This window comes from Enhydra lutris, unplaced genomic scaffold (assembly GCF_002288905.1).
Source record: "Enhydra lutris kenyoni isolate GAN:26980312 unplaced genomic scaffold, ASM228890v2 scaffoldscaffold55, whole genome shotgun sequence".
NCBI classification, from domain to species: domain Eukaryota; kingdom Metazoa; phylum Chordata; class Mammalia; order Carnivora; family Mustelidae; genus Enhydra; species Enhydra lutris.
This window is the reverse complement of record NW_019154139.1, coordinates 3,419,260-3,431,686: the sequence shown is the minus strand read 5'-3', so window position 1 is coordinate 3,431,686 and position 12,427 is coordinate 3,419,260. Positions and strand designations below refer to the sequence as shown.

The window sequence follows — 12,427 nt, the reverse complement described above, 5'->3', positions numbered from 1 at the left end:
AGGGGGGGGGCAGGCGGTGGGCTCAGCATTCGGACCCTCTGGGGCACTTCACTTCTGCGGTGCTGTTGCTTCTCACCAGGGGGGACCGGCCCAGAGAGGCTGGTTGGCCTGTTGCAGGGGACTCAGCCACGTGCGGGAGGCCATGGGGCCCTGTGGCTGAGTCCCGGCCTTGGAAAGAGCCAGCTGCGGTCCTGCGTCAGTTGGCCAGCCTCCCCAAGCTCGCCCCCTCAGCTTTGAGGGGGGCAGTGATACCCTCACTAGTGACAGCACGCGGACGCCCAGCGGGGCTGGACTCGGGGATCATTGTCGTTCTGAGGCAGAGCCCGGTGCCCACACTTGTGCCAGCCCCACGCGTGCCCGTCCAGTGCGGGCCCCTTGTCCCAGTGTCACTTGGAGGTGCCTCAGGTCCCTGGGCGGCCTGACAGATGCACGTACTCTCTAATCATCTTTCACGCCCTCCCTGTGTAGGCTTTGTCTATCAACCCCACGGATGCGTGGTCGGTGCACACCATTGCCCACATTCACGAGATGAAGGCAGAAATCAAGGACGGATTAGAGTTTATGCAGTCCTCAGAAGCCCACTGGAAGGTACGATTCTTGTCCACGGGTCCCCTGCCTGGAAAACCCCAGGCAGCCCCTTGAGTTAAGCCGAGGCTTTATGGACAGCAGTTCCGGGGTGCAGCTTAGCTTAGCTCTGGGAAAACTTGTGTTCTGCTTAGAGGAGTTTCTGTCAAGCCACAGTGTCCCCCCTGGGAGCCACATGGCTCCCCGCCAAACCTGCCAATGTTTTGCAGGTGATTCTAGAGTATGTTTTGTGTTGGGGCATTTGGTGTAAAGGCACGGAGCGGAAAACTCCCAGGGCACAAGAGCCTGTCCCCGCTGAGAACCTGGAGGGCCCTGAGCTGCCCCTTCTGCCACCACCCACCAGCCGGCTCAGCAGGGACTCCTGGGGTGGGGGTCAGCGCCAGGTAGCTCTCCTTCCTCTGTGTGCATTGCTTGTCTCCAGGGTTATCTCTGGTGGTCAGCCTGGCCACCTGTCCGGGAGTGGTCTGCAGCCCTGCCCTCCTCTGTGCCATGGTGGGCTTCCCCAGGTCCCACTGGCCAAGGCGGGGAGTCTGTGCCTGGCACCGAGCAGCAGGTGCTCAGTGCCCGAGGGAACCAGGAAGAGACCAGGAATCTGGCAGGGAGCAGGCAGGGACTGGCACAGCCCCTCCATCCCTCCGAGCTGCTCCCTGGCCTGGGACGTCCCAGCGTCCCAGCAGAGCAGGTGAACAGGGGTGAGATAGCATTTCAGAATGATGATCCTGGGAGGTTCACACAAAGATCTTTCTGAGGATCCACAAACACTAGGGACGGGAGAGGCACTGGGGCAGCCTGAGCCAGGGCTTGGGGAGGAGGACAGTGGGGTGCAGTCCTGCCCTCAGGCTCCCCCAGGCAGATACTGCTAGCTCTTACGAGACCAGTGGGTCTGGGGTCGGGGCGCAACTGTGTGGCCACCCTTCCTGCTGAGGGCCAGGGGCTTGCATAGGCAGACCCGAGGAAGCCCAGGGAAGGCCTGGCCAGGGCCTTCTGGTGTGTCCCATTCATGTCCCTCCCCCAGATGCTGTGATTTTACGGGTGTTTGAGGTCTGGTTGGACCCTGGGACAAGAAAGTGACCCTCTGAGCTTTGTTTCCTCCTTGGTACACCTGCTATTGTAACAACTATGAAGCCCTTGGCCCCATATGAGTTCCTATGGGTGTTGGTTCCAGGCATGTGTAAAATGAGGCAGTCCAAGCTGGCTAGTCCCCTGATGTTTGCATCTGTCCCCCGTGGTGGCTTCGGGCAGCCTCTGGCCTGGCATTACAGCCCTGCGGTTGATACTGTGACCTGGCGCTCCCTTTCCTCCTGCTCCTGCCCCAGACTGGAGTTCAGACTGTGCCACCCTGGACACCTCACTGAGAGTCCAGCCCAGACTTCTATGTCCTTAACGGCTCAGTCAAGTGGGGTGAGCAGTTTTCTAGCAGCCCATGTACCACACCATGATGGGGGCACTCTCAGGGATGTGGAAACTCAGAGGAGGCATTCGACCCCATTGGACTTGAGGGGGAAGTGGTCAGGGAAGGCTTCCTGGAGGAGGCAAACACTGAGCTTAGTATGGAAGGATGGTAAGGGTTTGCCAGGTAAAGGTGGGGAGATGGAGGGTGTCCCAGCCAAGGACCAGATCGAGCACAGCCATTAAGGCCTGCCAGGGTGGAAGGAAGAGGAGACAAAGGCATCTGGATGTCCTCAAGCACAGGTGCGGGGTGGATGTGGGCCAGGGAAGGGGCATGGTCAGTTTCTTTTTCCAAGAAAGGGAAGGTAGCGTCCAGGGAGGGGAGGAAGCATCTGCAGTGGCCTCAGAAGGAAGGGCCGGCATCCACGGTGGGGCCGAACGGGTGCCAGTAGTAACTGTCCAGATGTTAACCCCGCCCCTCTTATTGGAGGGCGTCTGGCCCGGGACTTATTGATCCTCATGGCTTTCTTGGGACTTGGACACCCAGCGGGGCTCTGCACCCATTTGTGCAATGGATGTATCGCCCGTTTTCTCTACTCCGTGCATAAGGAGGGCTTGAGGCCTGCCTGGATGTCGGCCCTGCTCCTCCCACTCCAGCTGTGGGGCCGACATGTCACCAGTCCCTCCGAGCTGGGCCCAGGCAACCTGGCCTCAGGAGACATTTCCTGAGCTCAAAGAGCAGGGAGGGGCTCGGCCTCGTCACAAAACCACAGCCAGTAATTTCGGTCCCACGGGCTGTCAGCTTCTCGAATTTTCTCGTTCTTTCCCCAGGACTCTGATATGCTTGCTTGTCACAACTATTGGCACTGGGCTCTTTATCTGATTGAGAAGGTAAGACGGCCCGCTCTTATCCTGTCTAGAGGTCCAGTGAAATCAGTCTCTTTCTACCTCTTGCTGTATCCCAGGGATAATTTTTTTGCGTTTGCACATTTAGATAATGTCTGGTTGTAACAGAGCATTCACGTTTTCAAATAACTTTTCAGGCTTAAATGACCTTAGGCATTTTTCACTGTCTGGACATGGAAATTATGTATCTTGTACATTATCTATGGAGACGATCTAGACTGAGAGTCCTCTGCTGCTGGAGTGAACAGCCAAGCCCCAACCCCCCAGATTATACCCGAAGGAGACATGACACCCTCCAAAGGGTTTGTCCCAGTGGAAGTGAGGGTCGGGGGTAGCACCCTTGATCCCAGGGACTCAGCACCTTCTTGCCATGGTGCTTACCACAGAGACAAATCTAGAAGCTCCCCGGAAGTCCAAAGAGAGACGCTTGGAAGGTGAGGGCCCGCTGTGCTCAGGGTCTGGAGGAGAGCAGTGGTCCCCACTGAAGGTACTGAAAGGAAAATAGAGAGAAGAAAAGACTAGAAGAAGTACACGAGAAAGCTTGTAACATCGACAAGCGCCATGGGGACATTCAGGCCTCAACAGAAACGTCCATTGGGTAGCAGAGGCCAGCGCCGCCTCTCCCGGAGCACAGGGGCTTCTGCTCATTGACCCTCAGACCCTCTAGGCAGCTCAGCCCATCCCCTCATTCAGGGTGCTGGTGGTGGGCAGGGGATGGACTCTCCAGCCCCTCTCGCGGTGTAACCTTTGACCTTTGTCCCATGTTGATCATGCCCACTTGATCCTTGCAGGGCGAATACGAGGCCGCCTTGACCATCTACGATAACCACGTAAGTCCACTTCTGCAGCCAACCCAGTGGATGGCAGACGTTGGCCTTTTAGTCTCTAGCACATAGTTGAGTCCGTCAGCACCATCTCAGCCAGAAACGCAGATGGAGAGACACTCCTTTCTGGTGCGAGACCTCGGGTTCGTTCTTGCCAAGTGGCGCCGCTGGGACAGGGTGAAGGCGTTCACTGGGTCCCGGCGGGCGCCGGTACAATGGCACAGCTAAGTTGGTCTTTTCTGAAATCCCGGAATTTTCTGTAGTCCTTTTACACGGCTCGTCTTTGGTACAACCAATGATCTGCCCACAGGAATTTTTCCTTCTTTCTTTTTAGTAAAACACACGCAAAATTTGCCCCGAGACCGTTTTTGACCCTAGGGTTCCGTGGCACTGAGGCCGCTCACCAGCCCCACAGTCCGTCTCTGGAACAGACTGCAGTCCCAGGCCCAGTGAGCACGACTCCCCTTCCCCCTGCTCCAGCCCCCAGGCAGCTTTTAAGAGAAAAGAAGGCTGACTGCAGCTCCTGGGAACCCCCCTGCATGCTTTGTAATAGAAGGCTGCGGGGCAGGGGGATGTCACAAAAATGTTTGGGGCCCAGGCCTCTAACCCCGAGGAAAACTGGCAGCAAAGTGTCAGTTGATTCCTCCCTTCGAGTTCTGTCAGGATTGTGGGGTGATACAGAAGGTCGGCTCCCTCCATGCCGTGAGGGACAGGTCAGCTGAATGCAGAACCCGCCAGCATGGTCTGAGGCCAGGGTCGGGAGGGGACAGGTGCCGGCGCCTGGCCTGTGCTCAGGGCTGGGGCCTGACTTCAGGTCTGGCACCTGGCGCGGCCAGACACCTGGGCAACGGGCTGGTTCTGGAAGCTGAGGGTGCAGGGTGATGGCGGTGGATGCTGTTGGCTGAGGGCTGGCTCTCTGCAGGCCCCACACTCGGCCCATCCCTGTGGCCCCTTACTTGCCCACCACCTTTGTCCTCCAGGTCTTCCCCAGCTTGAAGGCCAGTGGGGCGATGCTGGACGTGGTGGACAGCTGCTCCATGCTGTACCGGCTGCGGATGGAAGGTACAGACCTGCACCCTCCCCTTGGGCTCCTCTGCCCTCTTCCCTCCCTCAGAACGAGGGGAAGGAACTCATTGCTGAGCCACTCCAGGTCCTGCCGCAGACCCGAGCGGCTTGCCTTTGTGTGGCCTTGGGTCCCGGCTCTGCAGCCACCTTCCAGCCAGCCGGAAGCCAGTGGGCCCTAGCCTCTGCCCCCCTTTTTTCCAGGTGCCATCACCTCTGGGTGCGCGAGCTCAGGGTCCATGCCGTTCTCGCCGCCTGCCCGCCAGCCCGGCAGAGCACGGCTGGCACCTGGCCCCTGGCTCTGTGTGCTGCCTCCTTTCCTAGTATAAGAGAGTGACATTTCCTCAACTCCCTGGGATTTCAGACAGAGAGGTTTCTCAACACCGTCACCCCACGCTCTGCAGGCAGCCTGGATAGCTGCAACCACAGCTCTGGTGCTTCTGGCCAACAGCCCGGGTGCCAGGCGGTTTCCCCTCTCCCTCAGGCCCAACAGAGCCAAAGCTCTACTCACGCCAGGCCCTGGGCCGGCGGGACAGTGTGGGGATGAGTGCCTGTGCAGGGCAAGCTGTTTCCAGGAAGGCCTCCCGGTGGGAGTTAAATGTGAGCCATGAGGCCCGTGAAGGGTTTCGCTTGGCAGAGGTGGGAGAGGATGTGATGTGCGGAAAGCAGCCTGTCCAGGGCCCCCAGGACACACAAACCAGCTGCCTGTTACCGGGTGAGGAACCAAAGACAGGGTCAGTGTGGGCAAGGATGAGAGGCGGGCGGCTGGAGCCCAGGTGCTGGGAAGGCCGGAGAAGAGTCTGACTTTGATCTGGGTCTGCAGGGAGCCTTCTAGAGCAGGGCTGGGCAGGATTCCCATCTGCCTCATGGGGCTGAGCTCAGGGAGGCCGAAGCCCGCACTTTCTGAAGCCGCCTGGAGCTTTCTGGGGACCCTGAAGCCTCGTGCCCCCAGGCACATACCCAGGGAGGCCTGCGGGTACAGAGGCTGGCAGGCACAGTGGAGGGAAGGGAAAGGCCCTTGATCCTTCACCAAGCAGAGCAGAGACTCAAGAGACCTGTCTGATTTGCTGCCTGAGAGACAGAGGTCAAGGGCAATGTTTCTACCATAGGGGTCACCCCCACCAGAGGTAGGAAGGAGGTAGTAACTCAGAGGAGTCAGGAGGGATGCGAGGTGGGGGAAAGGGCCGGGGAGCAGAGCAGAAGTAGGGGCCGTCCAGCGCTGAGAAATCCCGACACAAATGTGAGAGAATGTTATTAACTCTGCCGACTTTTATTAGGTAGCAGGTGCCATGCCAACGGTAATCCCACGACGAATTTCAAAAATGGTTTTGGGCTTCGTCCAAGGGGCCAGAAACTTCAATACCCTTCAGTAGGTTTTTTTTTTTTTTTCCTATTGCAAGCATCTACTGCATTTATAATTAAACGAAGTTAACATAAACGGGGCCCAAAGGCCTCTGTGTGAGGCCAAAGGCCACCGGCCAGCCCCGCTCCCCTGCCCAGCCTCCCCAGCTGGAACACAAGGGCCTCTGGGGGACATGGGGGTTTAGGAGGCCCATGCGTAGGACATGCTCACATGGGACACCAGGCCTGCGGGTTTCTTCCCTGTGCCCTCAGGGGTGTCTGTGGGTGAGCGGTGGCAGGATATCCTGCCTATAACCCAGAAGCACAGCCGGGACCACATCCTGCTGTTCAACGACGCACACTTCCTGATGGCATCCCTGGGAGCTCGGGACTCCGGGACCACCCAGGAGCTCCTGACCAGCCTGCAGGATGCCAGCAAGTATGCGGAGGGTCCAGGGACCCGCTGGGAGGGCCATGGGGTGCTGGGGGCAGGCTGATGTCTGCTCCATCCCCGGCCAGACCGGCCCAGGAGGCTGGGGTTGGAAGCCCCACTGGTGAACGCTGCCACGGGGATGCTCATGGAGGGTGGCTGTCATACACGTGTCCCACAGGTGTGTGTCCCCACCAGCTATATCACGCAAGCACATGGCTGTTCTCCTAAGAGCCAGAGTCACCTTTCCATTGCCCCGCTGGGGGTGGGAGCCTCAGTGTCGTGGGTGCTGCCTCCCACGGGGGGGGGCCATGGTGAGGCTCTCGAACCAGAAAGCCTTGCTGCGTACCTTCTGAGATCCTGGACAAAGTGCTTCTCTGCTCTGAGCCTCAGTCTTCCCATCTGCCAACTGGGGACAGTGCCTGCTGAGGCAGGCTGGGCAGAGAGGGAGGTGCGGTGGTGTGGCCACACAGCCCCCTGGCCCGATTCCTGGCATGGGTGGGAGCCAGTTTCCATCCCAGGAGAGGCCAGGGAAGCAGCCACACGTCTCCCACCCAGAGGGCTGGAGCTGTGGGAGCCGTGACCCCTGGTGCTGTCCTGGGGGCGGTGCTGGAGCTGGCCACCAACCCAGCCGCCTGCCCGTCCCCTCCCCCCAGAGCGGAGCTGCAGGATCCATGGGCCTCCACTGGGGAGGCAGCTTCAGGCAAGGTGTCCGCAGCCCAGCAGCGGTCATGTCAGCCCGGGAAGGCCTGGGGAGCCCACTGGGCACTCCAAGATCTGATTCTTGCTTTTTATTTATTTTTAATTTTTTTTCAAGATTTTATTTATTTGACACACACACACACACACACACACACACACACACAAAGCCAGTGAGAGAGAGAGAACACAAGCAGGGGGCGTGGAAGAGGGAGAAGTAGGCTTCCCACCAAGCAGGGAGCCCGATGCGGGGCTCGATCCCAGGACCCTGGGATCATGACCTGAGCCAAAGGCAGATGCTTAGCGACTGAGCCACCCAGGCCCCCCTGATTCTTTAAGACAGGCTTGGAGCAGGCTGCTGCCACCATGCCCACTGTCCCCGTGACCCAGCTCAACCCCCACCTGCTGGCCAGCAAAGAGACATGGGCTTTGACAGCTGTGTGCCTGAGCGTGGGGCCAACTCCAGAGCCGGGCTTTACCTGCACGGTGTGCAATCCTGACGGCCCTGTGAGGTTGGCACTGTACCCACACTTTACAGATGAGCAAACTGAGGCCAGACGTTGGGGGACCTGCCCGAGGTCCCCCAACAGCACAGTCCAACCCTGTGGAAAGGGTTGTTCAAGCCAGGGTCGAGAGAACCCTGTTCTCCCCCTTCCTGTCCGCTTCTCCTGTCAGCACCACTGACCCAAGCACCTGCTGTGTCGGGCACAGAGACAGGGATGCTGGGCTGAGGAAGAGCGGCCCATTCCCTCAGGACACCTGAGTCAGGCAGTGTAAGGTGTCCCGCCAGTAACTGAGGGCACCTCCTTGGCTGGCAGGGCTCCCGGGGAGAACTGCCAGCACCTCCTGGCCCGTGATGTGGGGCTGCCCCTGTGCCAGGCCCTGGTGGAGGCTGAGAACGGGAACCCGGAACGTGTTCTGGAACTGCTCCTTCCCATCCGCTACCGGATCATCCAGATTGGGGGCAGCAACGCCCAGGTGAGCCCCCAGCCTTAGGCTGCACCGCTGCTGGTGGCCTCTCTCTGGGTCAGCACCCACGAGCACGGGTGTCCTCGTCTTTCCCACACCCGGGAAGTTTGTTCCCGAGAACAGGCCTGCCCGCGGTGGGATGGGGGCTCCCATCCCTCATCCCATGTTACACCAGCCTAACCTGCCCCACTGACTTCTCAGAGAGACGTCTTCAACCAGCTGCTGATCCATGCGGCCTTGAACTGCACATCTGGTGTCCACAAGAACGTGGCGCGGTGAGTTCCTCGCTCACACCCATGCCAGGCTTGGGGACATCTCTGAGCAGAGCTGCCCATCTCACTTGGGGGTCTCCCCAGGGGCTTCCAGCCTGCCCTGAGACTCCCACCTCCCTCTGCTGGAGACGGTTCCCACCTTTGAGGTTGCAAGGACGTGAGGCTATGGGGCGCTTGGTTTTCCCTGTTAGCACACTCGACTTGACCACTGGGGTCCACCCACCCCCAGGCTGGCCCTCCTGCCCTTCCTAGCCCTCCCAGCCGAGCCACGCTGAGCTGTAGTTACCCAACATGTCCTGCTCCTTCAGGGGCCTGGGCCTTTGCACATGCTGCGCACTCTGCTGGGATGCCCTTTCTCACGGGCTCTGCTGGGTTCCAGGAGGTGGGGGAGGGAGCAGGCCAACCCAGGGCCTGGCATGTGAAGCGTACGTCTCATGTGGGAACACTAGCAACTATCTCGTGTACACACACACACACATCAACTTGCCCTGGGTGCAGACCGCGACACCTTGCTCTGGAGGCTGAGCTGGCCGGGACTCAGGGAGGGAGGGTGCCCTGAAGAAGAGACAGTTGAGAGGCGGCCCGCAAACCAGCAGATCTGACCAGGCGCAGTGGTCAGGTTAGCAGGAGCAGGAGCTGGAGGGTTAGGGGTGTTGGGGCGGGGGCACCTGAATTAGAAAGTGCTGCAAAGCCCAGCCCTCACCAGCAGCCTGGGAGCTCCCACGCCCCAGCTCACCTTGCCCTGCATGCGGCACTCCGGTCTCCTTGTGGGTCCCCTGCACCCCAATGGAACACGAATGGGAAAGGGGACAGGGAGGGGCTGTGGGGTACCTGGTGGGTAGAATAGGGGTCAGGAGACCCAGTTAAGTCCGGGGTGACCCTAGGCTGAGCCCTGGAGGTCAGGCAGAAAGGCCCAGGGTTTAAGCTGCGTCAGGCCCAACTGTCCCAACAGTGTCTCCAAACTGAGCAGAGCAGGTGTTCTCAGCACTAATGAAACAGCTGTGCGCGCTCTGGGCGCTCTGAATTGGCTGGATCGCTGACGCATCCCAGACACACGCCCCTCACTGTTCACCCTCCGTGGCCATCTGCCGCAGCCACACACCTTTCTTTAGGGGTCACACTGCTCAGAGCTCCAGGCCCCCACGTGGGTGCAAGTTGGCACCTCAGGTTGGCAGGGAAGGTGGGGCCCCTTGGACATCCCCTCTTCAGTGATGCTGTCCCCTCTCTTCCCATCTCAGCCCCAGCCCGAGTTGCCTGTCCTTTCTTGGGGCCCAGGGACCACAGGGCCCCCCCGCTTCTAGGAGGTTCCATCACAGACCTTGTCCGTTTCCACAGGAACCTTCTGACGGAGCGTGACGCCTTGAAGCCCAACTCACCCCTGACCCAGCGGCTCATCCGAAAGGCCGCTGCCGTCCACCTCCTCCAATGAGCTGGACCTGGCCCCCTCCCCAGCGTCGGTTCAGCTGGCCCCTGAACCCTGAGGTTAGAAGCAGCTAGAGTCTGTTAGTTAGGGCTGTTGAGTAATTTGTGGCTTTAAGCAGAAAGCCCTGTAACCAGCAACATTATGGGAAGTAGGGACACAAATCAATTTTAGACATGACTCAGAATCTTGGAACCCTTTGTTCCAAGGGCCAAGGGCCAAGGCGCATGTGCCAGCAGTTAGAGCCAAAGTGGGCAGCGCTGTTGCCACTTGCCTGGCAAACCGTTTTCCCAGGGGACTCTTACACCTCCTGGGTTGGGGTGGCTGGCTTGGCTGGGGGAGGGGAGTCCTCCCCTGGGGAACACTCTCGCCCCTGAGGCTGCCCCTGGGATAAGCCCTCTCCTTTTGTCTTCCCCATCAAATTCTAGATATGTTGTCCCATCTTTTGGGTGAGAGCACCCATGGGGGGAAGTGACTTGCCCAGGGTCACAGCTACCAGAGGCCTTGAGATTCACCTTGGACCCCCGAGCTGTGGCACCCACCCCCCCCAAAGCAGCACAGGCATGTGGGGTGGCCCTCTCCTGTCTCTGGAGAAGTCCGTGGACTTCCCCAGGGGGCTCCGGTGGTGCCAATTAAGGGACCTCGGGTATGTGGCTTCCTTTGCCCACTAGGACTTGAATCACAGGGGCGCACATGCACTGAGCGGGCACACTTTCTGGGGGTTGTGGACTGAACTTAGGGTTGCCCTGTCCTGGCAAAAACCAAAGTCCATGGAGCTTTACTGAGATCTGAGCCAGTTTTCTGTTTCCCCATCTTAACATGGCCCCAGAGACACTCCTGAGCAAGCTGCTGATTTCACTGGAATGTACTTGTGAGGGGCGATCCCCACCTCTAGATGTTTCTCAGGTTCCTTCAGTGTAGGCTGAGATTAGATAGGGACTCAGGGAGGGGCAGTGGAGGCCTCCAAACTGATTAGACAAATTTCTGACATTAAAATAAATTAGTTAATTGGTTCCTTTGCCTGTGCTGGCGGCACCTTTCATCATCTCCCACGTGCCAGGCTGGGTCCTGGGGAGACAGGCTTCTCCTTGAACTTGGGCATGGGGGCGGGACATTGAGTCCAGAAGATGGGTAGTTACAATAGGATTTCGAGAGAGGTGCTCTGTCCATCCAGGAGCTAGGGACACAGGCCAGAGGGGAGCCTACCCTTCCATCCTGAGCTGTCCCCTCTTGTTACCTGCCCACATTTCATCTGCCCTCCCCTCTCCTGGTTCCAAGGAGGATACAACTTGGCCAGTGAAGCCAGGAACCCTGATCCCTCCTTGGGGAAGCCCTCCTCGAACCCACTGTAGGCTGGCGAGGGTGCCCACAGGGCTGTGGGGATCCGGGCCAAGCACCCTCCCAACCTCCTGTTGCAGTCGCCTTGTGATTGAGTCAGGCAAACAGAGGCCTTCGGACCATCGACAGGGCACGGGCACCCCCAAACCAGCTGCTACCCTCAGGAGGCCCTGCTAAGTGGTGGGAAGCCTGGAGCTCCTGGGCTGGGGGGCCCAGCAAAGCCAGCGTGCTCAAGGGTGAGCAGGACCCCAGAGAGGCAGCTGGGAGATGACCTAACCCAGTGCCCTCCTTCGAGCCCCTCTTTCCTGGACTTCCCGGTTCCTCAAGTCAGTTAATTCTCCTCTTTCTAAAGCCAGCCTGAAGCTGGTTTTGTGTTTCTTACAACCCAAAGGCTCTTGACAGATACCTGCAGCTGGGTGTGCCTTGTACCACTTTTCTTCTCCAGTTAAGCAGAAACCTGAGCAAAAGACAATGGAATTCATGGGGCGCCCTGGTGGCGCAGTTGGTGAGGGTCTAGCTCTTGTTTTCAGCTCGGGACGTGGTCTTAGGGTTGTGAGATGGAGCCCCGTGTCAGGCTCTGTGCCCAGTGTGGAGTCTGCTTGAGATTCTCTCCCTCCTGATCATGCTCATTCTCTCTGTCTCAAATAAATAAATCTTAAAAAAAAAAAAAAAAAAGCCAAAAGACAATGGAATTCAGAAGGGACCCCATGGACAGAGACTCAGGTGGTGGAGGCGAGGTCTTGGTGGACCCAGCACATCCGCGTGCAGTGGGAAGCCAAAGGCTACAGAGGGAGTCCTTTGATAGAAAAGAGGTGTTGGGGATGCCAGCACAAGATAAGGGGATGCAGACGTCAGGCTGGGCTCTGTCCAAACTGCTAGACACTGCCCCCCAGCCCCTCTCTCCACCTCCTACCCCTTCAATATCCAGCCCCCACTCTCTCAGCTCTTGCCTGGAGTCCATGGCTGGGCTGCGTAAGGCTGGGGGACATCACATAGCCGAGCCCCTGCCATGCCTTTTAGGGGCTCACGGTCTCACTGGGAGCTGGAATCAGGAGCAATGGAAAGGGAGCACAACCACACAGGGTGATTGGCGTGGGTGATGGGAAGCCAGAGACAACGTGGAGTCCAGATGCCAGCCAGTATAGAAGCCTTGGCGTAGGTCCTGGGCCTGGGAAGGCTGCCCCCTGGACAG

At 58.9% G+C, this 12,427-nt stretch overlaps 1 protein-coding gene across 1 annotated transcript in view; it reads left to right on the top strand.

Annotated features, from left to right (window-relative positions):
* The window catches only part of LOC111157652 (tetratricopeptide repeat domain 38), a 23,192-nt gene extending 11,402 nt beyond the window's left edge, over positions 1 to 11,790 (top strand). The window contains exons 7-14 of the mRNA XM_022519257.1: positions 469 to 588; positions 2,806 to 2,865; positions 3,672 to 3,710; positions 4,685 to 4,766; positions 6,381 to 6,546; positions 8,055 to 8,214; positions 8,407 to 8,480; positions 9,813 to 11,790. Coding sequence (XP_022374965.1) covers positions 469 to 588; positions 2,806 to 2,865; positions 3,672 to 3,710; positions 4,685 to 4,766; positions 6,381 to 6,546; positions 8,055 to 8,214; positions 8,407 to 8,480; positions 9,813 to 9,906 — 795 coding nt within the window. The 3' untranslated portion in view covers positions 9,907 to 11,790. The remainder of the gene's footprint in view (positions 1 to 468; positions 589 to 2,805; positions 2,866 to 3,671; positions 3,711 to 4,684; positions 4,767 to 6,380; positions 6,547 to 8,054; positions 8,215 to 8,406; positions 8,481 to 9,812) is intronic.
* The last annotated feature ends 637 nt before the right edge of the window (positions 11,791 to 12,427 follow it).